A 27686-nucleotide genomic window follows, 5' to 3' on the forward strand; every position below is an offset into this window, starting at 1 on the left:
CAAGTACTAATGTCTAATACTAAGTCGAATTCTAGCTTAAACTTGTTTAATTCAAATATCGCAGAGGAAATAATTAACGACATTCGAGACTTTGAGGAAGATAGAAAGAATCAACAGATACAAAGAGCGTATAGTTGCGGTGCTTCTACCTCGAAAGAACTCAAGAAGTATGTACTTCACCGCATTTCTATAAAATAATTAATCTAATGCGTTCGTTGATTTACTTAATTCGTGTTTATAAATTGTAGGAGATTGTACTTAAAAAAGAAAATGCGACCGCTACTTCACGACGGCTATCAAACGGATTCGAACGACTCTACGGACGATCCAGAAATCGAAGAAATCGATTCGGACATACCAACAGATTTAGATTAAAACTGTTTACGAAGAGTACATCTTTTCTCTGTAAGTTTTTTATTTTGTGATATAATATAGAATGCTAAGCAGAAGAATAGCGTTCGTACTCAAGTGATCATTTATTGAGAAATGTACAAATCAGTATAAGAAACAAGTTCGCGAGAAACATTAATCTTTCCGAATTTAAAGGAACTTACTCCGCACGCCTGATGCTATTATGTTTTGAGCTAAATGAAGGCACAATTCAATTAAATTACTAAACATCTTTAAAATAGATAATTCAATAAATTTCTAAACTTAAAAACTGGTTAGAATCTTTGGTGGGCTTTGCTGTGGCGTCGTGTCGCTCTGCAAGTGAATCCGTGTTCCAAAATATATGATGTATATATTTTTCAGTTCCAGTTTTCATAGTTGTATTTATGACGTTAAAAGTGAATCTGTATACTGGATGCGATGAGTCTTGTGTTCTTGTGACGGCAGCTTTGAACGAAGCTCGCACAGTAGTAGGAATTCGCATGAAAATTTCTTAGTAGACTTTCAGCTGATTGTTGTCGTCGAACCCGGCACTGTGACCTGCATTTCGAACGATAAAACTGGTCCCGTCGTAGTGCATGCGTCGTTCACCGCGACGCACAAAAAGATGAGATGTCTGGCCCAGAGATGCGGTGCAATGTAAAAATGGAGTAGTCAATGAGGCGGTGCCATTACTGGGGGATGTACGCAACTGATATTTGTTAGTGTTCCGAGCAATCCTACACAGAAACAAAAGTCACGTACTTTTAATCGTTCATTGCATGAAACGTCAGGTTATGCGATTGTACAGCGTATTGAAAAAGATACACAGTTAGTTGAAGATACCTAACAAGACCATCAGGTGTCTGGGAAACTCTGACATTATTGATGATCCAATTCTCCACGCCTTCGTTCGTTGACCAATACTGAGCAGCGCTCAAAGCTGCGGTAGCTTCTTGCAAGCAGACAGGACCGTGTCGAGAACGGGAATAGAAAACGCTTACAGCGAAATCCTGGAAGGCGATACGAAGTAAATAAAAATCTTAGTCGTACATTAGAATCGTCGGTGAACCCTTCAAACAGCTACGTACCCTTCGAATTCAATGATTTTTCGATACGTTATAAATAGACTGCGGATCTTTAGGCATTTATAAAACAATTGGTTGGGTGAAATATAAAACAGCTAATGTATAAATGAAAAAGTAGATGAAAATATCAATTTCTACGATATATCGAAAATCATCGGAGGGTAGATAACTGTTCTGCGGGTTTATCGAATCGTTATACCTGACTCATATCAGAAAACGAGTCAGTGGTTGTTCTCGTTCCTGCTGTGTCCACTAAGTAGACAAGAGCGCACTGTTCCGAAGTGAAACTGACTCCTTTGTACCACATCTTCGCGTATCTAACGATGAACAATAATTGTTAATCACCTTTAACAATACTTTGACGGTGTTACAGATACTCTACAGACTTGTTATTGCCATGGGCATCGTGAGCCAAGATTTCAACTCGTGATCCATATTGATATATTCTTCCATTCGGGTGTAGTAATGCTGCGGCTGCTCCAGAAGCACTCAACGATAATACAATGTTATTCTACGCTGACGACAAATGAAATTCACATGAAAATTGTGTGAGTATAAACTGCAAACGTTCTCCTTCATGAATTTAAACGCGAACCAACGATTTCATGTTTCCCCGTTTTATAGGAGAAGTTTTAAATCCTGCTTTGAAGTAGAGAAGGAAGGAAGGAAGGAAGGAAGGAGGTACCTTGAAATTGATCACTCTAACTGCTCGGTCCACCGTCATGTCCACTCGGATCCTGTTGTGGAGTCTTAAGGAAATGGTCCCGTGCGGTGTGACAACTATAGCTGCATCGGTATCGTGTTCCCTCCAGTTCTCCGCGTAGACGCAAGTCTCCTCATAGTAGGGCGAGATGATTTTCGAATTGCGTGGTTGCCGCCAAGGCGCCGTCGAATTCGGGAACGCCGGCGCGTTCGTCAATCCGCCCCATTGCTCCGTCGGAGGCGCTTCAAAATACTTGGAAAATTCACTGTATCGCTAGAGGAAAAAAATTCTTGTTTGATCTAGAAACGGTGTTCAAGCTACAGCTCAACAAATCGGAAGAGATCTATAGGACGTTGAACGTTTAAACATCGAAACCGAATGGAAAAATCCCAAGAGTCTTCTTCGAGTTTGCGAGCTGTACTTGCAGATGTACCTGGTAGTTAGACTCATCTGTTTGCGCGTGATAGCTGTGCGCCGTATAGAGAGATCTCAAACGCATCGGCGCTGTCGAGTTCGTTTGAGTCTGGATCGCTGGCATGGAGCACGGTTGTTGATTCTGCGATTGCGATCCAGCCTGTGTATTGCGCTTTTGTATATCTTTTCGGTACTCGCCGCAAGGAGTAGCCATTGCTTTTGCCTTAAAATTTCCGAGAAAATCATTCGAAAATATATGGAAGATAATTTGAACACTAGGTTCATTGGGTTTATGCTCCTTAAAGCTAGTGTTAAGCGAGTCGAATTGAATTTGACGCGTTGAATATGCGGTAAATTCTTGAAAGAATGATCAGTTGATAACCGAAGATTGAAATTTTCCTCTTTCGTGAGAGAGGAGAAAGCCCGAGCTCGTTACCGAAGCTATTTCGTAAACTAATCACGAATCGTTTTGTAAGGGACCTTGGAGTTGGCGGCAGCGTTTTTCGGCTTCTTGCGACGGGACTTCCGGGGTTTCGACACCACCGTTTGACCACTCTCGTTTATGCGATCCACGGCTGAAACTGGTTCTGTATCCACGCGTTCGGGTTCTTCCAACGAATCCACGTTTTCCGCGGATTTTCGGTCCTCGATTTCACGAAGATCCTCGCATACGTGATTCTTCTAACCCGGTGCTCTCCTATTTAGCTCGTGGATCGCGTCGACTAAGATCAGCTCGTTAGAGATGCTTCTATACCTAAACTTTCAAGAGTGACGCGCTGGATCAGCTCTCGATAAAACAAACGAGCATCTTGATTTGCCGTTGCCCTGACAATAAATTGTGACAAGAGACTGGCTCCAAACGAAATAGTAAACGGACTCCGTTTGAACAGAATAAGTAGTCAGTAGTTCCTACAAATTGTAATTTCATAAAATGTAGAAGCACTCGCGAAACGATTACAACATGCTTCTGTTGCTCTAAATACTTTGATTCGTGTGTCATTTTAAACGAGGACAGGAATGCGACTTTACTTCGAACCCAAATCCATCTTTATTTCAAACTGATGTCGAATAACGGAATAACATTGAAATCTGATGCACTTTCTTTCACCTTGACGCACGGTAGCATCGTTATCGTCGCCAGCATACAATTACATAATATTCATTTAGCAATTATTACAAAATCATTGAAGCGTAATACGTTTTTATAATGACTTTCCGCGTTCGGTGAATTATGCAATTGCAGTTTATCAATGTGCATTCGTGGTGCAACGTCACGCGTATGAATATATCTTTTTATTATGCTGTACAATGTCGATGCGTCGTTTATTGTTCAGTCAGTATTGGTCGCAATTATACTCGCATGCCATTAAGAAAACGAGTCTGTACCGGTTTCGATGCTGGTTCCTTCTCCGTGCGTGGGCGTCTTGACCCGATCTTCGTGCTCCGAAATTTGCATTTCTTATATTCGTGAATTCCGATGAATCATGCTCGGCGTGGTAGCGTGTCCTGAAAAAATGCTATCTAATTTCTGCGTCACATATATGTACTCAAGGATAGCAATTAAAATGCCCCTCATTCCGATTTCGGAGTGGTTCGAGAGCTCGATAACGAGCAACTGTTACAACGCAGCTTTTACGCAGCTGTTACTGGTTCGCAGCTTTTCCTCCGAACGGGCATTGTTCTCGTTACGATCGAAAATGAAAATACTCTGTACCGAATTGATACTTTAGAACTTGGAGCAACGGTCTAATCGTAATAGGTTGTCCGAAAAGTTCGTTTCGTTCTCGATTCATTTGCTCAGTGCAAATTCAGAGTAGTTTTTAAGAAAAGAAAACCAATGGCAAAACGCAAAACGCAAAACGCAAAACATTCACGAACAGAAGATTGCGTTGTTTGCGTATGCTGATGTTATCTAACAATATGGAATGTGCACGTCGTGAAAGAAACTTTTAGAATAACCTAATACAATTGGCAAACGTATTTAGTCTCATAGTATAAGCAAACATCGGTTTTAATTTTAATTGTGGTTTATTAATTAATCATGTATCCTACAGGTTCCGCGAGACGGTAGCGCATTCGCAAAGGTGGAGAATATCGGAGCACGTGCAAGGTACGGTCTTTTATATTTCGCGCGAGATAGTTGACATCAATAGAATAAATATGCGACACTTGAAGACAAGTCAGTCTTGTTACTAGTAACACATTATAATGTATGTATTGTATAATACAGCTTTTCGCGTGGTGGGGACACGGGATTTATCTGCTGGCGGTTCTTAAGGTCCCAGTACGCGGCCGTTCTGGGCTACACGTGCAACAGTTCGCCGGGAGTCGGATGGTCAATGAAAAGCGGTTCTCGCGTACCTGTTTCACATATTTGAAAATGTTTCTTGTCAAATTATTGCTTCTCACAATCGTCGGCTACTTAACTTCGGGTATTCCGTTTCCTCCACATAAGTTCGATCGTTCATAATTATTTCCGATGCAAGCAAATCGCGCTCTGTTTTGCATGCAGTAAACGAATATACTATTGCTGTGACTGTTTAAACCGTATCGGGTATTTAGTTTCACGATCGTCCTTGAAATTGGAATTTAATATTTAATGTATCACGTTCACTTTGTTTCTAGGATCGCCTGTGACGCTCGAAGAGGGCGCGATCGTTGACAGGAAAAATGAGACGAAAACTGGAGATACTACACTTCGGCTGGTCACAGTGGTAGGTAGCGGGGCTGTGTTACTTTTCCGAAGATTCCAAGTTTCTTTTCGAGAAATGTAGGAAATATAACTTATTGTTAGCAGCGAAATTTCAAAGTTCGAAGCTTCGAAACCCCGTTTCTTCAAGCTTCAAAATCTTCGACCTTCGAAGGAAAGTAACAACCCTAGTAGGTAGAAACGAATTGCTTCGAATCCGAGAAAAACATTGTTTCATTATCTGAAATTCAGTCTATTGTCGCGGTGGAGGCCGGGATTAATTTTATCTGAAGGCACATAAAAGCGGCATAGAACTTTTATAGTAGGTATACACAAAGATGTTCTATTTAAATTTCGACATCCGAATGAGCCTACAACGAACTTTATGTCAGTAATAAAGAAACAAGTAATTCAACGTCTGCTCGAGAGATTAACTGAATTTTTGCATTGTGCTTTTCTATTTCAGTAATTATTTAGTCTACATTCGAGAAAATGATTTTTAGGTAATGAGACACGGGGAAAGGGCGCCGCAAGACACATATCCAAACGATCCCTACGTGAATAATTCAATGGAGCCTTATGGATGGGGTCAACTGACGAACGTAATTCCTTCTCGTTATTGGATGACCTAATATTAAGATCTGATCCAATGATACAGTTAAAAATTGCTGTGTAGGAGGGAAGGAGGAGTCAATATAATCAAGGGCTGTACCTACGCGAGCGTTATGGTGACTTTCTGGGGCCGATATACAGTCCAGATATATTCTATTTGCAAAGTACCGCTGTCGATCGTACAAAGATGTCCGCTTTGTTGGAAGCTGCTGCTTTATGGAAACCAAACGAGGAACAATCATTCAAACCTGATCTACCCTGGCAACCGGTCACCTTGTTTTATCAACCGCGTGCGGAAGATACAGTACGTTACTTTGTCTACACATTGAATTTTATACTAGATCGTAATCATTTCCAATTGCTCTGTAGTTGATGTTAATATGGGACTCGTGTCCGAGGTACACCAAGTTGCGTTACACAATTACGTCTTTACCGGAAGTGCAAAAGGTCCAAGACGATAACACAGAATTGTACAATGAATTAACGGCTCTAACGGGTATGACAATCTCATCCCCCGAAGATGTAAATTCTCTTTACGGAACGTTAACAGCCGAGGTGAGTGTTCTCGCAAAGTAAATACTTTCTGCATCGATTGCAAAGTAGGGCTGTTACTTTCCCTCGGAAGGTCGAAGATTTCGAAGCTTCGATTTCAGCAACTTCGCAGGTATGTTTATGGAATCTCCAATTTTTAGAAAGTGGAATGAAATAAAATTCTCTTTTTTAATGGTAACAGCCTTGGTAGATCAAGAACAAATAAAAATCGTACCGAATTATATCGAATTTGATGTTCTGGCATTTTTTGAAAATTTCTATGAGCCATAAATGCATAAAAATCATCCGCAGTCTAGTGATGAGAATCGAATTTTCGAAGCTTTGAACTTCGAAGTTTCGCTGCACAGCTAAAAGATTGATTAAGTTGTAACTTGATACGATTCGAAGGCTTCGAACTTCGTACACTTCGAAGTTCCCCTCGTTCCTCCGAATCGTTCGAATTTTCGGAAAAGTAACAGAATCAAATAGAAATTTGTTCTTTGGTATTTCAGAAACAAATGAATTTGTCGCTCCCCGAATGGACCGAAGATTACTATCCTGATAAATTGGAGCCGCTGACTTTGTACGATTTCGAGCTGAACGGGTACAACGATGTCCTGAAGAGGCTAAAAGGTGGACCATTCCTTAAAAAGATCGTGACCGACATGTTGGCGAAGAAAGACGAAACCATAGAACCAGTAGACAGAAAAATGTTCATGTACGTCGGACACGACAGCACAGTTGTAACATTGTTGGACGTTATGCATGTGTGGAACAACCAAATGCCGCATTACAATATCATGACCATGATCGAGTTACACGAGGACAGAAATGGCTGGAATGTTCAAGTAAGAAACTTATGTTTAATGCAACAGGGAAAGTATTATTTGAACAAACGGTTGTATAATTTTTCATGCGTTCTCCTATACATATAGACGTTCTTAAGAAACACAACCGACCATGAACCGTATCCTCTCACTATACCTGGATGTACAACAATTTGTCCGTTGGACAAATTCATAGAAATCGTGAAACCGATGATACCGGACGATTGGAAAGAAGAGTGCAAGGTTGAAGGGGACTATACACCCCCGCCTGCTCCAGTTCCTTAACTATAATGATCTAGGCGTACGTGTTTTTTATTATAAAAAGGCAAAGAACATTACAAAAAGTGGTAAACCTATTACCTATAAGTAACGCCGCCGTTAAAACCTGAATTTGTATAACAAATAATTAGAAGACTGTACACGTTTTGTATAATCTATAATCTATATATACATATAAAATAGAAAAGTATGTGTGCATGTATACATATATGATCCCATCCCATCGATCTGATTCGGTTGGTCTGTCGCACACTCGCACGTGTTGTCCATCTGTCGGGGTTGAATTTGTCGGAGCGCGGTGGTTGTAAATTGTAAATAATCGGTCGGGCGCAACCCACCCGAATGGCCTAGGCCCTAGCTAGTAAAACATATTAAGATCCCGGATTCGGATAAGCAGAGACAACGCAAAGCTTCATTTTTGATAGTATGTATTTGCACCTCGTCTATTTCGTTTACATACACAGTCGCAATTCTATTCTGTTCGTAAGTCGTACGTTATAAAAAAATATGCAACCGTGTGCGAGACGTGAACACACGGATCGGTTATAATTAAAGAAACGCGAACGATTAGTTTGTGCTCCTAGGCGAATATTTTTTCTTCCCTGCGTTTCTTCGTTACCACCGTTCCGGGCTTATGCTGCGCGTCCGGATGATTTAATAACTCTGGCGGACAAGTAGAGATCGGACTCGCGAGGATCGTTTGTTTGAGATCGTAGAACAGATGACTATCATCCTTGGTGCAGAACGAAATAGCAAGTCCAGCCTTTCCTGCGCGACCAGTTCTACCAATACGATGCGTGTAATCTGTAAAGAAAGATACATAATAACGTCAGTCTCGATTTGTTTAACTGTTTGCACTCGGAGCTCTATTTCAACTGGAAAATTAAAGATTCTTCCGATCTAGAATACTTCGATTCCCTATGATTTTTGAAATTTTATGGATATGAAATTGGTACAATACCTAAATGTTTAGTAATTGATTAGATATAGATATACCGATATACATTTGTAATAATGTAAAGTGGTGCCTCAGAGGGGACAAAACCCAGTGCAAAGGGTTAATGATAAACCGCGATTCGGCTTACCTTCAATGGTCTTCGCCATGTCGTAATTAATGACCATCGAAACGTCTTTGATATCTATACCACGACCAGCGACGTCGGTAGCAACCAAAATATCTTTGCTACCACTCTTGAGGGATGCGAGAGCGTATTCTCTCTGTTCTTGTCCTTTGCCACCGTGAAGCGTGCAGGCGTTGTACTGGAAGGAAGATCAAATAAAATATTTCATCAGATCCCGAAGATACTCTGTGCATAAAGGAAAGTTAATAATATAATAGAAGGAAACGTACGCCTAATTTCTCTAGTCCTCTAGCAAGAACGTCAGCACCCTTCTTCTGGTTTACGAATATAATCACTGGTGGTTCTACTCCTCTACTGAGGATCTCCATAAGTTTCTTGCGCTTGTCAGCCTCGCCCATAATGTGCACAATTTGTTCCGTCCTCTCTGTCGGTTTGCCTACGCTGCCGATGTACACGACAGCCGGTCGTCTCAGGTAAGTCCTGGCCAATCGCTCTACCGCCGGAGGCATGGTAGCTGTGAACATCACGGTCTGGAACCAACGAAAATATAGTTTAAAACTAGAAACTTTTTATCAAAAAGAAAGAATATAATCCCACCTGTCTATACTTCTTCTTTGTATTGTAATTGGCTAAAAGTTTCTCCTCGTTCTCGGCATCCTCATTGTCCGGCTTCAAATTTGTCACCGGCATGTACTCCAAAATCTTTTGCACGTCCGGTTCAAATCCCATGTCTATCATTCTATCAGCTTCGTCGAGTACTATGTAGGTACACTGATTCAAAACCAAGTACCGATTTTCTAATACGTCTATCAATCGTCCAGGGGTTGCTATCACAATCTGCGATGATGAAATTGAAAATGTAAGAGCGTGTATCTTAGATGTAATGGATGTACATACAATAGGAAATAATTAATCACCTCGCACCCCATTCTCAATCTAAAACCTTGCTCTTCTCTCGAAAGACCACCGACAACGACAACCGTTCTTATGCCTAATGGTTGTCCGAACTTGTTAGTCTCTTCTTCAATCTGTTGCGCCAATTCACTGGAAACGATTTTTATAATTAACCGTTAAGGTACGTTAACACGGAGTCGGTGCAAAAATGTCAAATAATTAATAATCGTGTGTAATTAAAATACCGAGTCGGTGCTAAAATGATACTGTAAGGACCCTGATCCGCTTCCTCCAGTCTTTCAATTTTCGGTAAACTGGTAATCCACAGTAACAGTGGGATTAAGAATGCGAGCGTTTTTCCGGAACCAGTTTCGGCAACACCGATAATGTCTCTGTTCTGAAGTCCTATAGGAATAGCCTGCCTCTGAATAGGCGTTAAATCTTTGTATCCCACTTTATCAATGATATCAAGAATTTCTTTAGGAAATCCTGATTCTTTCCATGATCGAATCGGATCTGGTATACGACCTCCTTTTATCGTAATATTATAATCTTCTCGAAATATACGCCAGTCTCTCTCGGTCATTTCCTGAAGAGCTTTCTCAGACCAATGTCTATCGTCCCACTTCTGTTTTTCCTCCTTTCTCTTCACCTTCTTCAATCTCATCCTTAAAAGCAACGAAAAATGGTTAACGCACTGCACGTATATTTTCAATATGTACCAGAATAAGCGCATACTTCTCTTGTTCCTTCTCAGCTTCTGTTCTCCTCTTTTCCAAAAGCTCCCCGTAGAATTTACTCTGATCTCGTTTCTGTGCTTTGATGTCTATGCCGGCAAGGTTTCCTCTGCCAAAAAATTGAACCTGATGTCGTTCCTTATAAATGTTATTATAATCGACAGAAGTGTCTTCGGAAGTATCCCAATCGAACACGAATTTCCGATCGTTCAATCTTCTAACCCGACGTTTCTTCTTTACCAGTCCTAAGTAACGTTCTTTAATAGCTTCTACTTCTTTCTCTTTATCCTTGTCCTTAATTTCTTCTTCCCTTGCACGCTGACCTTCTCTACGCCTGCTCAACAGACTATGGAAACAAATTTACAAGTATAATTTAATCGAATAATAGGAGAATACGTTACGCTAAACTTTAGTAAATTACCTGTCTCTTTCGTCCCATTCTCTTTCTTTTCCAGTGCTCTCATTGTGGAACAAAGATTTACGTACTTCATCTTGCTGTTTTCTGATCGCGTCCACTTCTTCCTGCCTCTTCTGCAATGCTAGAGCCGCACGCTCCTCCTTGGTTAAAAATTTTGGTTTCGCCCTTGCCTCTTCCTCTGCCTTTTTCTTGGCTAACAATTCTTCTAAACTGAGCGGCTCCTTTTTCTGAGCAAGCTTCGCCTTCTCATCCGCCTCGTCTTCCTCCTTCTTGGACTCGGACTTGCCTTCCTTTTTATTATCGTCTTCCATAATAAATATAGGACTCGGCTTACGTTTCTTGTCATCCTTAGATTTGTCTTTGGACTCGCGCCTTTCTCTAGACCTGTCCCTGTCTTTCTCACGTGATCTGTCCCTTTCCCTGGATCGTTCTCGCGATCTAGAACGCTTCCTGTCCTTCTTACGATCCTTGGACCTGCTTCTAGATCGTCGTCTATCACGACGTTCGCGTTCCCTTTCTCGATCACGGTCTCGTTCACGAGATCGACTTCGTCTCACAGTTTTCTTGTCGTGTGCCATGTTTCGAGCAATCCAGCCTGTTTAATTCATTTACTAATTATAAAACATCGAAAGCTGATAAATACACTGCAAATCTTTACGCAAAATAAAAATTGTCTGCATCGATTGCAAAAAATAGAAACTAAATTGAATGTTATTTCTTCCCTTAATGATTTCAATAGAGGAGAAATCTATATTGACATCTTGAATTTCGAAAATTTTCCAGGAGTATTGAATTTCATCTATTCAATTTTCTTAAATATAAATGCATAAAGATCCGCAGTTTACTGATAAACGATAAGGTTACGAAGTTAAAGTTCAAATATCAAGCAACTTTTGAATAGCGAATATATTATCATATATAGAGATAGTTTATATTGTTCTGACGATATATTTTATTTATAACAGTAATCCTCTTACCAATTACATTCTAAATAAATACCTTTTTCTCAATGTTGTTATGAGATGTCACATGTGAAATTCACAATGATTCACGATAAAACGCGATATCTCTTCATGTCATCAAGTAAAATAAATTTAAATAAACACTATATTTAAATAAAATCGCCTACTTTCAATCGGTAGATTTTTTACTAGAATAACAATTTTTTTTTATAAACATCAGAGAGGAAATAAACATTTATACGCGTTAATCAATGTATACTTATATATATATAAACACGGAAGCGCAAGCGCCGCCAAGTTAGACACCGGTGTACTAACGGAACTAGCGCGAAGTTTGAAAGATTGGACTTTACGACAATCGGCGCGCCGCGCTGGGCCGACTATATGTGCCAACTCGCGTCTAGGTCGCGCTCTGATTGGTCCGTGTTTTTCGTTAATAACTCCTAAACAAAGTCGCGGATAACATTTTTGCAAAGGAAAATGTCGCTTCAAATGGTCTCAGGAACCTCTCATTTCCGGGATGTTCAGGAATTTTGGGACACCCTGTATAAGTCTATGTGTGGCACGGCTTATACATCTTTTGAAAATATGAGTCACACTTTACTTCATCTTTGCCTCGGAGAAAATTATCTCTGCCGTGTCTATATAGGTTTATATGTTTATAAATTTTGAACATTTGTAAGAGCTGGTAAGAGGATGCTTATGATTAATCTCATTGAAATTGGTTAATTGCGGTTCACGAATTATAAAATGGCAGTTATAGGCTGAAAATCATGAAAAATAGCAATTTTTATCGCTATTGATCGTTTAGAATTCGTAAATCAAATAAAAGTTTCAGAACGTATATAATTTATACGACTTTACAAAACACATCTTTGAAATTTTCGTTATTGGCCCAGCTAAAAAAGTTGTAAAAATCAATTTTTACTATTGTCTTTCAAAATTCCGACGAAATGCATTTCTTCAACATATTTATTAGACGTCATGGACGTCATTTACTAAACTAATTCTTCCAGCCTTATAGAGAAATTCAAGTCGTTTGGTGGATTCATAAAAAAAAAGAGTGCGTGATCAGTAATGCTCCTAACTGTATATTGAATTTTTGGCGGTCGATATCGGGTGGAGAGCGTTGCATTCATTGGCCAGGCGCGCTTAATATTTTCGGCCAATCACGTTGCGGCATCAGGGGAGCCACGGGCAGGCTCAATAAAGGGCGCTACGGCGCTAGTGTCCGTCAAGTGTCATAGCCGTTGCTCGTCTCCTCAGTATTGAAACTTGAATCGGTGATTTAATTAGGAATAACGTATTTTTTTGCTAGAATTTGTGAAACTTTAAGCAATAATGACCGACAAGAAAGGTAATTATACACCGTAACCGCGCAATAACTACTAGAAGTATGTGTTACACACGTTAAGAGTATCTCGTGTTTTCGAGTCGAGGATATACCCACTTGTCACTCGTACGACGGACAATTCTTTTTTTCTGTTGGCTATTAGCGATTCGACACCTGTGAAGAATGGTGCACATTCAAATTCGATCGAACCCCTTTATCGTTTGTTACGCGGCCAGATCCCTGGTTCTCGCGCGACCAGAAAAAAACTTGAATTACTGTCCAGTGACAGATAAATCAATACCGCATTCTGTGTGGGAAATACAAAATGGCTTCCAGAGCTCGTCCTGGATAATTTTCGCGACGACTCTTTAGTAAAAGTCGAATACAGCTTGGAAACCGACGGTTTTTGTTGCGCCGTTATCAGTTTCCTTCATTCTATGTCACGTTCTCCTTTATTTATTCGCTTTTCATTGACTCGGCCAACGTGCATATCCAAGTACGCATTATGCATATATTCACGAGTCGCGAGTACTTGGTGCGATTGAACAAAAAAAATTATTGACCGATCAATTGTTATACACCGTCAAGATTCGCCGTATGCTAATACCTTTTCCTTCGAAAGTAATGAAAATTCGGTTTTGCAATTTAATTGGTAGAATTTATAATAGAATATGGTTTTTTACGCTGTCTTTTCGAAATCATGGTTTTTTTTCACTGTAAACAAAGAAATCTGATTCTTTTTTTAACGTAACGTTAATAAACGTACAGAATGAATTTTTGTTTTTTTTTTTCAAATTATATAATTTATAAGATGAGCTGAGAATGATAATACCGAACTTGGCTGTACACGAATCGATGTATATTTAGAAGAGACGATATAAAGATTCATAATACAAAGAACAGAGTAAATTATTACATTATTCTTGATTGATATTATATTTTGAGTCTGGAAGCCGTGCAAGTACGTTGATATATCGTATGGCCTATGAGATAGATAAAAAATGATTCATTTTCATTTGTATAGTACACGAAGGATACACTAAAAAATTGAATTCAGACACAATTCCTTTAATGATTGATTATTTCAGCGAATAAAACAAAGAGTAATACTGTTTACAAGCTAAAAAATTCATGTATTCGCAAACTATTAAACGTTAGCTTGGCTATACTTTGCTTATACAACGATTAGACATAGGATAAAACATGATTTCTATCTAGATCTCAGAATTCTTTTTTTTTAATGTATCAATATTGAATAGTGCAGCATTGCTACGGGTATTACCAGTGATCGGTATATATTAGGTTGTCCGAAAAGTTTCTTTCGGAATGTGTTTCCTTAATATTGCTAAATAAATATTAGGTTGTTCCAAAAGTTGGTTTTCGATTGGTATACACGTAATGGAAATTCTTGTTAGGAAGTATACTGAAACATGAACACAAAGATTATCGCATTGTTCGCATTTATTTAGCAACATTAAAGGAACATATTTCCGAAAGAAACTTTTGGGACAACCTAATACATAATACACTTCTACGTAAGAAAGATGCATCGAAAAGAATTCGCAAAGATATCAGCCTGTGGCTCGTACGAGTGAAGTACACAATTTTACTTTTGGCAACAGACTTTCTCGAGTTTGGTACGTGGAATATGGAAACCTTGAATCGACGTACAGCTCGGAAATAACACTACACTGTTTTATAGATAATCCACTATCGTACTTGATTAACAGCTCGGACACTTATGCGATTATTCCTAATTCAGTCGGCTCTGTTCCTAAGGCAGACGTGTGTGATTACAGAGCATAGCGTTTAAGGGATGTGTAAAAGTTTAGTCTGTAAGTAGATCAGTTTTATACGCTATGCGAAACGAAAAAACACGCAGCCAAGAAAAATTAATAAACCGAGAATCGAGGATAATACTGGTGCAAATCTCTGCGAGCGTATTATCGTGACACGGTATAGCCGCTAAAAAACCGAAGGATAGCGCCTACAGTTGTGGCTGTCAATATGTTTGCAGCGGACCATTACAAAGACGATTTGATCCCAGTCAGTAGGTGGAGCTTCGGAGACCGGCGTTCGCGCAGCCTAAGCCACGTATCTAACCTCACCTTACTCTATATATTACCTTAACTCACTACGTGTTTATATACCAACATATATTACGTATCACACGATATATATATATATATATTATATATATATTCCACCAATATATATATGACGATATAGACGCACCGTGCGCCTCCCGATTCAAAAAGTGAAGACACGAGAGACCGAATAACAACAGAAAGCTTTTGCTTCATCTAGATTTCCCGCCATCGGCTGTTCAAGATATCGAACTTCTGTCCAGCCTCTTCCGGCTCCTCGTGTTGTTAATCTTATTGACAGATAACACAACCGCTCCGTATATACAATACATCTGGCTAGCAATAGAAAATCACAATAATATCTGACGACACTTTGAGGAAATCTGGGAAAGATAATAGAATGAATGTGACTAATCTCAGTTTCCTCGTTTTTCCAGGTTTATGTTGGTTAGACGCTAAATGCCATATGATTGGCAGCGATAAGAGGATCGAGAGATGCGCGTTGAATCTTAAAGAGATCGCTCGTTCTGAAAATCTGTCGTTCTGTTACGGAAACGGAAGTGCCTGCGTTTCTTGAGTTTACGTCTGAAGAACGACCTGTACACTTCCGGCCGCGTAATCGTTCAGGGATTCTTCTACTTGAGTGCTCTAAATTTTTCATTGCTTTAAACGACGGAACTTATTCGATTTTGCGGATAATATTTTTATTTTGATTAACCCCTTGTGCCCTTTCGCACCACGTGTCAGGCTCGCCATGACAATTTTCAAAATTGGAGTAAAACGGAGACCCACGACAAACGCAGAATTTTTCATTCTTCTTATAGGACATAGCAGCTACGCAAAAAGGTTCAGCAAGGGATTAATTAATATACTTCTCTGTTTTCCCGAATCCAGGAAATTAACATTCATTCTTAATAGTGTTTATTTTGCCGACTTTTTATTTTATCGGAAACTTGATTCTACTAGATTTGCAGCAATATCAATTACATTTTACTAATATTGATTACGATATACTTCGCTGAAGAACGTGATTTCAATTTTCATGGTTCCTCGATGGAGACGTCGATTAGAATTACGATTCGACTCTAAAGTAGGAGGATCCTCTGATCCAATTAGAGAACAAAAAAAATGTGCAAAAATGAGACAGTGATCCTTTAGAAACGACGACAAGGGTATTTTCGTAAGTCCTTCGAGATGAATGCGTTTAAACACGATCGAGACTTATACTTTTTGAATTGGAGACGTCGGCTGCTATATATCCAAATCAATATGAACGTAAGATATTGATATGGGTGTACAAATATTTCGTACTGAGACCGTGGTATTGGCTGATTGCTTAATTTATTCTCTTTTTTTCTCTTTTTTTTCCATTTTTTTTTTCTGGTCGCCCATCGTGCCACGCCGCGGCCAAGCAATTCAAGAGAGACGAAACGCTCTTCGATCAACGGAATGACTGATTGTTAAATAAAAAATCGACAAGAATTGCCTTCGAAACGATTGTCCACGGGGCACGATGGGCCAGCGAGGTGGACACGAATGCTGTATCTAAGCTCAGCGTATTTATATGATACTTCTACTCGATAGAAACTTGGTAGCTCACTTTTAACAATAGTGCATGTCGCTTCGGCTCGGGCTACAAGTTTCTTATTGTTAACTAGAAAAACAAAAAGGAAATAAGAATAAAAAGACGTATGCTCGATTAGCTTGACGATTAAAACGAATTTTCTGTTCGGCCAAGAACTTGAAATCGTCGGAAGACGATGATAGAGACGAAACTTGTGGTCGTTTCTGCACGTGTTTGGTAGTTGATATTTCTATATACTATATGTATACTATACGAGTACATACATATCCAGATGAATTTCTACTTGTTCCTTCGACGATGGTAGCGCGTTTAGCTTAAATCCCATTCTGAAACGAGAACAGAGAAGAAACGTAAGGGATTAAGTAGCGTGTATACGTAAACATATACACGTATACGTGCACACTCACGAATCACGATATCGCGCGCGAATTATAACTTAGTGCTCGCTGATTTAAACAAAAAGAAATAAAAACCAATCGGTAATCGTCGAAACCGAAAAGCAAAAGAGAAGAAAGCACGCTTGGTCGGTGACGGTTGCATAAACGAAAGCGACGAGGCGTGTTTTCGTTTAAAGTTTCATGAAAAAAAAAAAAGAAAATTCCAGTTGTTAGCGCGTTCGGCGCACCACGGGAAGAGATCTCGAGAAAAAATTCAATTCGGTTTGCCTGCATCCTGATCGGTTTTCTGTGCAAGTATATAAATATATACATAGCTTTGAAGATTTTTCACGTATTTGTAATTTTAGTTTTGCATGCCTTGGAATGTACTATACATATATCGGTAGTGGCACGGGCGCGGTTAAACGCGCGCGAACGCGTACGAGCGCGAGCACCTTTTATGTATGTATGTACCTCTTAAAATCTCTGTTATCGTTATCCTTGATCGACCGGCAACAAAACCAGCTGAAAGGATATGGTCTTCGCGCGTCGAATACAATTGCAAAAGGTGCTTGCGCCGCGCGTTACAATGCATGCTCATATTATAATCTGTTGTGATAGACTTTTTCCATGATTCTATCTTTTTTACGTTCGTACGTTCGGTCGCTCGTTACCTTCCTAATCAGTGTCGGTATTTCGTGAACGGACACGTGATTCTCTGATATCTTCTCTTTCTCTCGCGTGTAACTCTCGCTTTGAACTACCTCTATTCATCGAGGCAAATCATTCGCGCGATTAAGAAGGACACGAGCGACCTGTTTTTCGTCGTTTTTTAATCGTCGTGTAGCCGAACAGTTTCGTAGTGTGTCTTTTTGGAGTCGAGTAATACAGAGACGTTCCTATTCCTGTCGTGAACGAGACATCGAATTCATTAACATCTTGGTGAAAATTCGAATCAGCCCGCGGATATCTATCGGGAGGCGATCAACTGATGGTCGATGAAACGCGCGATATCACGTATAAACTGAACGTGTACGTGTACGAAACGGGTCGATTGGCAACACTTGTCGCCGCAAGATCATAGGAATCTCTCTCGAGCATTTTTGAACTGCATGTGCATGTTTGGCAGAATCTATCATGTATACTGTTAATAGTGAGCTTAAAGATGAGATTGCGAGTCGACGACAACGAACGGTCGACTGTTGCCGAGAGTGTCGAGACGTGCCTCGAAGCCGCCCGAGACCCAGTGACCCGGACCGATATCCCACGAAAATCGATCATTCATCATCGGAATCTTCTCGCCGAATATTCGAAAATGAGAAAACTTATACATAGATCGTGTGTAGAGAAACTCGCTGGATCTTACCAAAAGCTTCGTGGTTCTCTGGCTGGAGTACTCTGGACTGGACAGCGCGACCGAGTTACATGCTATGTATTGTCAATTTTTCTCTGAACAAAATTCCGACTGATTCTCCAACCGAGTATAATTTTTAATGAAATACACTTCACGTAAAATTATATTAGCCGGATCACGTTTCTCAGTTTTTATATTACTACTTAACCGTTTGCACTCGGAGCTATTTGAACTGGAAAAAATTAAACATTTCTTCCGATCTGGAATACTTCCATTCCCTATGATTTTTGACATTTTACTGATATCAAATTGGTATAATACCTAAATGTTTAGTAATTGATTAGATGCCAATATGTGTATTTAATGATGTAACAACAAATATTTAATGTTGACAACCGAGTGCAAAGGGTTAAATATTTTCTTCCGACGTGATTAAAATCGTTATTAGAAGCGTAGTATATTGCAAAGGGAAAATTTTTGCACATTCCATGGTCCCTTTTTTTATGATGAAAAACGAAAGGACATTGTCGGAGATGGTCGAGGATCGGTCGCTGGGTCCCGTCGAGGCACGAAGACTGTTCCACCGAAGCATTTCGATGAGATTGAAAGATCGTCTATTTAACGAGAATGAAAACGAAAGCAGAAAAAGTAAAAAAAAACCGAAACGGGGCGGCAGAATTCGCCCGGTTTCTCTCTCGAAACGGGCGAAACTGGAAAGACCATCTGGCACGAACGGTAGAACTAGGTCGAATATGCTCATTGGGACAAATCAGGCTTTAGAGAAAGCATACGGAGAGAAAGACGGACAAGGAATGCGTGCGTGTACGAGAGATAACGAGGGGTTGAGACCGCTAAAACTGCTGAGAGAAAGGGGGAAGCGGAGAGGGAGAGACTGAAAGAAAGTGGGAAAAATTAGGAGAACACTGAGAGAGACCAAAAAAAATTTAGAAAAAAATGAATAAATGAGAAATTTACCCAGTAAAACTCGTACTAGCATATATTGAATATTCTGATCAATTGTTATTGGATTCGATGATTGTTTGCACCGTGGCACTGACACATAAATTTATTATTCGATTGGGGACTGATCCGACCGTGTTGGACACGAAGCCGTCTCGTTTTTCCAACCTATTCCAGTCGAGAATCATAAAATAATGACACTGGCGAACTATGATAAACGAAAGGAAACGGTGTCGTCCTACACACGCGAGGCCATCAAGAGCAATGGAACGTAATTCGAGGAGAGCTCGTTTCCACGCGTTGGACCAGTATTCAATTATCATGGACAATTTGGTGTGGGCTGACATCTATGTTAGAGTACAACATGTCCATCCACTGCTGCTGAGCTTGAGCCATTCATCACACGCAAATCGAACCAAAGAGTTCTCCATCAGATCCGCGAAATTCCGCGAAATTCGAATCCACAAGGATACGTCGTATTTTTAATTATTTATATATCTTCTTTGTCTGAGCGTTCTTTCTTGTGCGAGACGAATGGCAATGGCACGGAGCGTAACTTAGTCTACTAAAAAAAAAAATAAAATAAAATTGGGCGTTCTCGCGGTTGCCATCGGGAACGAGAAGACAGAGGAGAGAGATCGATCGACCCGGATGGAATAGAAAGAAAATGTGTCTCGCTCGTAGCAAGGTTCGCGCGAGTAGCGCCCAATTAATTAATTATATATTACGCAATTACGGATAACTTTTAATCATGTTTGACCTTTATTTTATGGATATTTGCAGAAATTTGTGGTTTGCTGAATCTTGTCACAAGTTTTTGAATGTGTGGAACTTGATATATACATAAACATTCATATACTTATATTTATATATATATATATATATGTATATATGTATATATATATATATACATGTTGATATATATATATATATATATATATATATATATATATATATATATAACAATATCATTTTATATATATACATACATATATATATATATATAATCTACTTCATTTTCTTCTGTTCATTCGTACCACTGTACTCATTGTATAAATTACACATTCACCGCCCGAACCAAAAACCAACCAAAGAAAAAAAAAGAAAAAACATATGAAAACGAACGAGTTGTTCTCTCGGATCGAGACCACGTTCTTGTTTGTTTCTTTCTTTTTTTTCTTATCAACAGAAATTGGATCGTTTGTTATCGGTTTTTTACCGGATGTGTCTCACTTGACCGAATCTTGATTATTGGGCTTGTGTTTAACATCACTTTTTGGAAGAACCCTCCATTTACCCCCTCTTACCCATGGCTTTATTTTGGCTCTGTTTTTTGTCATTTCTTTTTTTTTCGATGTGGTCGAGCCTGCACGATTCGCGATTGGCCCCCCGCGAAAATTTCTCTTCCCATCTTTAATCTATAAGAAATTTATTTTCCAGCAAGGAAAAAGTGAAAATAATTATGCATTTAAAATGACGAAATGATTTTCCAGTTGCTTCAGAGAATCCGCGGAAAATTTTGTTTGGATGCATCGGGCCAGTCGACGAGTCCCCGAGGGTTCGATTAATTAGACGAATGTATTTGGCTTTCTACCTTGATTGCGTAACGCTATTTGCTTTGAGATCGGTTTCGTATTATATCTTAGTTTTAGAAGTAAAAGGTAGGTCGATCAAACGCGCGAGTTTTCATTTGAGAATAGTTTCCCTCATTTTATTCTTATTCTTATTCTTCGTCCTCCTTTATTGTTTTGGTTTGTCCATTTGATTCACAAAACCGACTGCCTGATGACTTTTTTTTGTGGACTATGTCGATACATTACATATAATACATGTGTATATATAAATATATATACATTACAAAATATATTATTTGTATATATATACATTACATAATATATACATATAAATATATATATGTATGTATGTATGTATATATGCATATTACTCGTAGTGGCTGTATTGTTAGAATTTTACTGTATTTTTCTGTGTATATTTACGTTCAAAGAAGGTGAAAAGAATTCGAGTTTCATTGATTATTTTTTTCTTTGCTATGTTTCCAACAACAACAAAAAAAAGAAAGAAGAAAAGAAAACATCTTTTCGGTTACTCTCATGACGCGCGTTGTATTCAATTGTTCCGTTTTGAATCTTTTTTCCAACGGCGAAATAGCCCGTGAAACGATCCGATTGATCGATGAAATCCAGTGACAAGATGTACCACAGATTGCTCCATTTTCTCAGATTCCAAATGTACACGTACTGTTGTTTTTTCAATTCACGGCCCGACCGGTCGCAAGTAAATAGTTCGCTAAGCTATTCTCAAGTGTCTCGCTTTCAACTATGCCTCTGTCGAGAATCTCACCGGAAATCGAACGACTATTTCGTAATTCCCGTATTATCTGCACGACGTTTTCTGATACTACATATACACACATATTGTATATCTTTTTTCTCTGTCCATTGACAATCGTTTTAACGAACAAGAAACAAAACGGATTTTCGTCAGAGGCGTAAATGTTTTTTTTTTACTATCAAATGCCTGTCTTGTACCAGCGCAGTTTACACGTGAATGCGTCGCGGATACTTCTTTCTCCACATGTATACATACATATATATGTATATATAAAAAAAAGTACTTTGTATCGTTTACGTTGTTTTTGTTGTACCGGGATCGTCTCCTCTCTCTTCCGGTCAGCGATTTCGTTTCCGTTTGAATGAGGAAAACTTGACTTGCATCTTTGCGTGCCGGCGGTAAACTCGAACGGTAACAAGAGAAGGCAGCGATACCGTTTTTTCGGTTATTTCTTTTCACCATTATTTAGTGACTAACATTGTTTGAGCTTTGAATAGTACCTTGATAAAAACGGTGTATGTCATGTGTAAGATATACTTGGGTGTGGGAGTACCACTTTTGGAGTTGGGACGTAATCGACGCTCCGTCATCTGTTGATTAATTCAAGCTCTCAGAATGTCGAGCGATTATATCCTTAGAAAAACGCATGTCTGTTGGACAAGGCGTCGGAGATGTCCTAACTTTGATAACGCGAGTCAGCTGATCACCAGGGCACACAGTCAAGAAACTAACAGAATAAGAAAGTATACGAATTACCAGGTAAAAATAGTTTCTATTAAATGCCCTGTTGGTACCTGACGCGCGTTGTCCTTTGTCCTTCCTGGCAGTGGTACCACGTACCGTTGGCTTAGAAGAACCTACAGCCAACAAAGTGAACGGACCTGCATTTTCCATTGCATGTGTTACAGCATACCCGGTGACACCTCATCCACCAACAGGTTTTGTCCCTGCGCCGGCACAGCCTGCTACCTACGGTGGTACACGTAAGAGATTCATCTCTGGCTCCATTTCTATTGGTTCCAATGATCCGATTACATACGTATCCTACAATAGTTGCAGGTGCCGCACCGTATGGAGTCTTTCCTAATCAGCCCCAGCTCTACGCTGCACAGGGTCCACCACCGCCAACATATGATCAGACTCTTACACATCCTATGGTGAGAATTTATATATATGTATATCCCTTGCTAAACTATTAACGCATTACCAATCGGTGATTATTGAATCTATAGTTCACGGTTAAACACTTTTTAATAGAACCTTCAACTGCGACAGCAATTTTCATTATGAACTAACGTGTCACCCTGGATAACATCACCTAATATTTTCATTTAAGATTGCAACGTAAAAAAAAATATCTATGCTTTCTTTTGGTACGGCACAATTATTGTGCTAACTGCTAACAAGTAAAGCGTTAACAAGGATATTAACACGGTAAAAATTAATTATTTTTGCAGATGTACCAGCCGATGTACAGTCAAGGATACCCTGGATACTTGGGCTCATGTTATCCGGCATACGGGCCACTGCAATATTATCCACCGTTAGCTGCAGCTGCAGCATATTATCCAGCAGCAGCGATGCAGCCTCCGGTTAGGCCCCCTACGCTTGTGATGCCTGTAAGGATTTATTTATCTTGGATACAGTCAGAGACAAAATTAAGTGGATACTCTTTAAAAAGTTTCTGAATTTTTAAGTGTCCGCTTAACTTTTTCCTTGAATGTATATGCATATCTCTGTGATTACTACGACTAAATTAATTAATTAATTGTTTCCTTTTAAAGAATGGGTTCGACGCTACTAATCGATTCGATAGTATCTCACAACCCGTCTTGCCACCACCTCCAACAGTTCCAAACGCCGCCCAACTAGCTGCAATGGCAAGCCACAGCGTGGCTATATCGCAAAAGAAAAACTTCCTAGGAGGAGGAACAGAGGGCGGTTACTTTTGGTAAACCATTATACCTTTTGTGAAACACTAAAGTCTAACAAAGGCATATTGTTGTCGAAATGATCCATGTAGGCAAATCTGATTTCTGTGTTAGAGTTCTACTATTTTTTACATTGGGAGCAGCTAATTATTGAATTAGTATTAATTTTTTGAGCGCAGACCGATCGCGAAACGAGCTACAATTACATACCTATAGACAAAAGACAAAAGAGCTTAGCGGACGATGATTCTGTTCTTTCGTTGTGAGATCATAGATTTTTTCTTTAATAACGTAGAAACAGACAGGAAACAAACATATACACGTACACACACACACACACACACGACCGGATGAAGTAAATGTGTGATCACCTTTCTTTTTTTCTTTTTAAGATCTTAGCGATCGGTCGGTGCCTCGAACATTCTATGAAATTTAATAAGAGAACCATTAAGCAGGGAAGACTCGTGCGACGCTCGTCATACGGACTGCAAAACAAAGTCGAGAGAAACTAACGGCTACTTAAAAAAAATGAAACAAAAAAAACAAAAAAATTAACTGGGTCGAAAGACCAGAAGTATATTTTGTAAAAGATGCGTGAAAATTTCTTAACAAGGACCTCGACGTGTTTTGACAAAAAAAAGAAAGAAAACACGTCATGGTTTTTGAGAAAAGACTTCACGAGAACGATCGAGCGATACAGTGAATCTTTCCGACGTACTTAAAATAGAGTCTAAGAAAATGAGTGTTTAAAAGGAAAAACGAAAAAAAAACACCTACGAGTAAAAGAGTATTGTTTTAAATTGTACGACTGCCAACGTAATCGCGCATTTTAAGGACAGAGTAATTCAGTGAAGCTATTCGGATTGTCCCCACTCCCCCGAAAAAACCTGATTCCCCTCAAAGTACGTTTTGCTCGATCATTCTGCATTTAACGAATTATACTTGAAACGCACGAGACGTTCCAGTTCGTTTATTATTATTATTTTTTAAATTAATTTAAATGAAAGAGAAAGGGTTATATAGTGAACGCGCGCGAGTGAGAGAGTAGGGAACACGGGGCGTTGTTCTTCTTTCTAGAGTTTACGTTTACGGGGTGAATACGTGTACCAGTGGACGCGGGTTGTCTCATTCGCCTACAGGGATCGATATTCAAAGTGTGTTCTAAGCCTTTTTTAAGCGCGACTTGGTTTTCTGCAAGGCAGGCCGAAGAGCAAAGGGGCTGCTCACGTTATTTCTGTTAATTTTTACACGACTACCGTTCTAGTTTCTTTCCCTCGAGATTCTTTGTTCCCCACTCCTGGTGGCCCACCAGCGGGTAGTCTTTCTTTTTTCCCAAAGTAAACGTTGCTACTTTACTTTGCGAAAAACGATAATACGAAAAAAAAAAAGAAAAAGAAGCGTGAGAGAGAATGATCATTAATGGGTAGCCCTAACATTTAGAGAACAAGAAAAAAATGGATTATGTACGTGATAGGAGCCTGAGGAATGCGTGAGAGTCGTTCGTGGTTGTGACACTTGTTAATCAAACGTGCTTTCTATCATTTCGAATTCGGCGTACAGCCGAAGAACACGCGATTCAACATCGAATACTTCTGATCTAACTTTTCGAATCTATTGCACACATTTTGTTTCGTATATGCGAATTTCGTTGTGTAGATAGATATACCTTGAGAAGGTGGTCTACACACACACAAAAAACAGGATTAATTAAAAGAAGAAAAATGACGATGTTCGAGGCTCCGGAGTGCCAAAAGTGAATAAAAAAAAGTAATATACAATGTATACACATATATATATGTATATATGTTCTGAATTACCGAAGATTCTCACGTATTCGACGACTTCGAAGATACTTACTACTCTACCTAAAAGAAAAAGAAAACGAAAGAAAAAAGAAAAAAGTACGCACTCTCTTCTTTAAACGATCAGTAGTCTTTCCTCCTAGTTGTTTGATGTTTCTTTTTTAAACGCAGATTAGCTAGGTCGGCTAACAAAGTTATTATTTAATTAAAAATGAAAGGTTCGACCGCGCCATTCGAATTTCTTCAAGCAGGTTACAAGTTACAATTGCGCTTCGATTGAAACAGTTGCCATGTAACGTCGCCTCACCCTGTGCAATTGTACACACACACACATCCTGTTTTTATTTTCTCTTTTGTATTATATTCGAACTTTGTTAACTATCCGAACGAAGAAAACTTCCATGAACTTTCTAAGGTTTCTCTGTTGAACGACTGTTTAGCGACTGTATGGTAACTGGTTTCGACCGAAGCTCGCGAAGGAAACAAATAGTTGACTCAATTTCAAAGTACAAATCGAATATCCATGTAAGTAGAGGGTGAATTCGCGACGACGCGGTCGAGCCTTGTCGTCAGCCATATTAGGCGAGTTGCAATGATGATACGGTCAGCAACACAGCGGGTTCGTAACGGCCACGATTTAGGATACAATACTTATTCCCATAGCGCTCTCATGCGCCCCGTCGAGCAGGATTGTGATACATTGTCTACGCAAAGAGCGCCAAATATTATATTTACTTTCGTAGTGCTCATTTCCCATTGTACGTTTGACTAAAGCGTCTTCTCTATTTATTCACATTTTATCTACCGGAAGCTTTATTAATAGAGTCTCCTATAATTAAACATTTTCTTTCGAGTAACAGTCTTGATGACAACTTATCGATTCTAATATTGCCATTGCTATTGAAAATCTATTAAATGGCCGCTGATAGGTGAAATGTTGCCAACATCAATTTTTCTATTTCTTGTTCTATCTTCATGAGAGTTACACCAATCGATTGACTGTGCCCCTGGCATGTAACGACATCCATAAACGTACAACAAGAAATACACTGCCGTTGTAAACGAATCGGTAAATTGTTGAAATGAATTGGATTAGTAGAAAAGGGCTCATTGCGAGACGTATAGCAAAACTATAGTGCTCGCGCAGACCCCGAAACGAGAGAACCCGTAGCTATCGGAGTAAGTATTGCACTGTGGAGTGCAGAGTTGTTAATATCGGTAATGGAACGATTATTTTGTGACATGCTAGGAAGATCGTGTATTGTTAAGATTGTAGAGACAGTGATGACGATGATGATGATGTGATGATGTGATCATGGTCTGATTGCACAGCTACGAAACGACTGTTTTGCTCCGCAATCATAGCAAATATAGTGCGATGTGAGCCTGCAAATGGGGTACATTGTCGTTGCTGCATTCGGCAGGCTGCACAATTTAAACTCGATATTAATTAAGCAATGAAGATCGAAGAAACTAATTTACAATCGGTGATAGCTTAGGATAGGACCAAGAGAAGAAAACAAAAAAAGAAACGCAGTTCTATTTAGAAATTTTTCGAAAAATGGGTGTTCCGGCACACAAAAGAAAAGAAGAAGAAGAAGAAGAAGAAAACTTGATCAGTACTCTTACATACATTTCGCAAATTTCAATCTTGTACCGGGACGTGTTACAGAAGCGAATTGTTCTGCTCCGCGGGTGGAGAGCGTAGAAGAAATGTGAAAAAAAGAAAGAAAAAATACTAACGAAGTTGCAATTGAATTGTACGCGAATCAAAGTGATTTCTATTTTGCCTTAAAAGGGATGGAAACAAAGAGGATAACAAAAAAATGGACTATTAATTGAATTTCTACGCGCGTTCGTCGCTTCGCATTGTCGAACAAAATTTTACAGGCCTTTTTTCAAAAGAGAGCGTCGCGTCAGCATTTTGAATTTTTCACTTTTCGAGAGGCAAGAACTTCCTAAATGAAAAATCGATGAATACCACACACACACACACACATGACACACAAGACTCTCCAGGGTTTTCCCGCTGCGATTGTATCGGTATGTTCCACGAACGCAAAGAAGAAGAAAAAGACAAAGAAATGATAATGTTCTTTTCTTTTTTTTTCTTCGCGGATGAAATCTCCTTTTTGTTTTAGGATAATTTCGAATTATTTTTTTCCATGAGAAAAATTGTGACGACAGGATTACTGAATAAAAGAAAATGTTAAACGTATTTACCGGACACGCTACAATCATAAATGTTATTTCAGAAAGATATTGGGCTCAGACTTTTTTATTTAACTCCTCCGCAAAAC

The 27686-nt window shown here is 39.3% G+C and overlaps 4 protein-coding genes across 8 annotated transcripts; 2 read left to right on the forward strand and 2 right to left on the reverse strand.

The window, feature by feature from the left end:
• Nucleotides 1-883: 883 nt before the first annotated feature.
• On the reverse strand, nucleotides 884-3700 carry Fest (wurstfest). The gene is made up of 10 exons (XM_076437590.1): nucleotides 3648-3700; nucleotides 3533-3602; nucleotides 3373-3483; nucleotides 3055-3255; nucleotides 2594-2797; nucleotides 2143-2433; nucleotides 1844-1968; nucleotides 1657-1774; nucleotides 1216-1382; nucleotides 884-1109 (listed from the first exon to the last, which is right to left on the reverse strand). The coding sequence occupies exons 1-10, from the start codon at nucleotides 3698-3700 to the stop codon at nucleotides 884-886; spliced, it is 1566 nt and encodes a 521-aa protein (XP_076293705.1).
• LOC143215074 (lysosomal acid phosphatase) lies at nucleotides 1258-7699 on the forward strand. 3 transcript variants are annotated; one of them, XM_076436836.1, is made up of 11 exons: nucleotides 1258-1399; nucleotides 1831-2005; nucleotides 2082-2251; nucleotides 4629-4684; nucleotides 4805-5006; nucleotides 5200-5288; nucleotides 5767-5865; nucleotides 5940-6179; nucleotides 6245-6430; nucleotides 6919-7254; nucleotides 7342-7699. In XM_076436836.1, the coding sequence occupies exons 5-11, from the start codon at nucleotides 4907-4909 to the stop codon at nucleotides 7516-7518; spliced, it is 1227 nt and encodes a 408-aa protein (XP_076292951.1). In that variant the 5' UTR covers nucleotides 1258-1399; nucleotides 1831-2005; nucleotides 2082-2251; nucleotides 4629-4684; nucleotides 4805-4906; the 3' UTR covers nucleotides 7519-7699. The 3 variants fall into 3 exon arrangements, with proteins under 3 accessions (XP_076292951.1, XP_076292952.1, XP_076292953.1); XM_076436837.1 differs by lacking the exons at nucleotides 1258-1399; nucleotides 1831-2005; nucleotides 2082-2251; nucleotides 4805-5006 and adding an exon at nucleotides 2615-3907; XM_076436838.1 differs by lacking the exons at nucleotides 1258-1399; nucleotides 1831-2005; nucleotides 2082-2251; ... (1 more) ...; nucleotides 4805-5006; nucleotides 5200-5288 and adding an exon at nucleotides 5449-5585.
• Nucleotides 7700-7923: 224 nt separating this feature from the next.
• On the reverse strand, nucleotides 7924-11887 carry LOC143215059 (putative ATP-dependent RNA helicase DDX23). The gene is made up of 9 exons (XM_076436800.1): nucleotides 11643-11887; nucleotides 10647-11238; nucleotides 10227-10571; nucleotides 9734-10156; nucleotides 9512-9638; nucleotides 9192-9431; nucleotides 8864-9124; nucleotides 8598-8772; nucleotides 7924-8316 (listed from the first exon to the last, which is right to left on the reverse strand). The coding sequence occupies exons 2-9, from the start codon at nucleotides 11219-11221 to the stop codon at nucleotides 8093-8095; spliced, it is 2370 nt and encodes a 789-aa protein (XP_076292915.1). The 5' UTR covers nucleotides 11222-11238; nucleotides 11643-11887; the 3' UTR covers nucleotides 7924-8092.
• A 913-nt stretch (nucleotides 11888-12800) lies between these two features.
• LOC143215088 (DAZ-associated protein 2) lies at nucleotides 12801-26998 on the forward strand. 3 transcript variants are annotated; one of them, XM_076436865.1, is made up of 6 exons: nucleotides 12801-12962; nucleotides 22562-22636; nucleotides 22707-22810; nucleotides 23111-23272; nucleotides 23438-23604; nucleotides 23977-26998. In XM_076436865.1, coding segments are annotated over exons 1-6 (525 nt in total). In that variant the 5' UTR covers nucleotides 12801-12946; the 3' UTR covers nucleotides 23978-26998. The 3 variants fall into 3 exon arrangements, with proteins under 3 accessions (XP_076292980.1, XP_076292979.1, XP_076292981.1); XM_076436864.1 differs by having other exon boundaries at nucleotides 23438-26998; XM_076436866.1 differs by lacking the exon at nucleotides 22562-22636 and having other exon boundaries at nucleotides 12827-12962; nucleotides 23438-26998.
• The last annotated feature ends 688 nt before the right edge of the window (nucleotides 26999-27686 follow it).

The sequence above is a fragment of the Lasioglossum baleicum genome, chromosome 13, assembly GCF_051020765.1.
Source record: "Lasioglossum baleicum chromosome 13, iyLasBale1, whole genome shotgun sequence".
NCBI lineage: Eukaryota > Metazoa > Arthropoda > Insecta > Hymenoptera > Halictidae > Lasioglossum > Lasioglossum baleicum.

Bases quoted from the DNA above. Each gene is read 5' to 3' on its own strand.
- Fest (XM_076437590.1), bottom strand. From the start codon at position 3,700: ATGCTACCGTGCGTCAAGGTGAAAGAAAGTGCATCAGATTTCAATGTT. The intron at 3,484-3,532 runs GTAATCGTTTCG...TACAATTTGTAG, and splicing joins TAGAGCAACAGAAGCATGTT to GAACTACTGACTACTTATTC. The intron at 1,969-2,142 runs GTACCTCCTTCC...TCGTCAGCGTAG, and splicing joins TTAGAGTGATCAATTTCAAG to AATAACATTGTATTATCGTT.
- LOC143215074 (XM_076436836.1), top strand. From the start codon at position 4,907: ATGGTCAATGAAAAGCGGTTCTCGCGTACCTGTTTCACATATTTGAAA. The intron at 5,007-5,199 runs GTATTCCGTTTC...CTTTGTTTCTAG, and splicing joins CGTCGGCTACTTAACTTCGG to GATCGCCTGTGACGCTCGAA. The intron at 5,866-5,939 runs GTAATTCCTTCT...ATTGCTGTGTAG, and splicing joins GATGGGGTCAACTGACGAAC to GAGGGAAGGAGGAGTCAATA.
- LOC143215059 (XM_076436800.1), bottom strand. From the start codon at position 11,221: ATGGCACACGACAAGAAAACTGTGAGACGAAGTCGATCTCGTGAACGA. The intron at 9,125-9,191 runs GTGGGATTATAT...CGTTGGTTCCAG, and splicing joins CAAAGAAGAAGTATAGACAG to ACCGTGATGTTCACAGCTAC. The intron at 8,773-8,863 runs GTACGTTTCCTT...TCTTCCTTCCAG, and splicing joins GAGGACTAGAGAAATTAGGC to TACAACGCCTGCACGCTTCA.
- LOC143215088 (XM_076436864.1), top strand. The intron at 22,811-23,110 runs GTGAGAATTTAT...TTATTTTTGCAG, and splicing joins AGACTCTTACACATCCTATG to ATGTACCAGCCGATGTACAG. The intron at 23,273-23,437 runs GTAAGGATTTAT...TTCCTTTTAAAG, and splicing joins CCCCTACGCTTGTGATGCCT to AATGGGTTCGACGCTACTAA.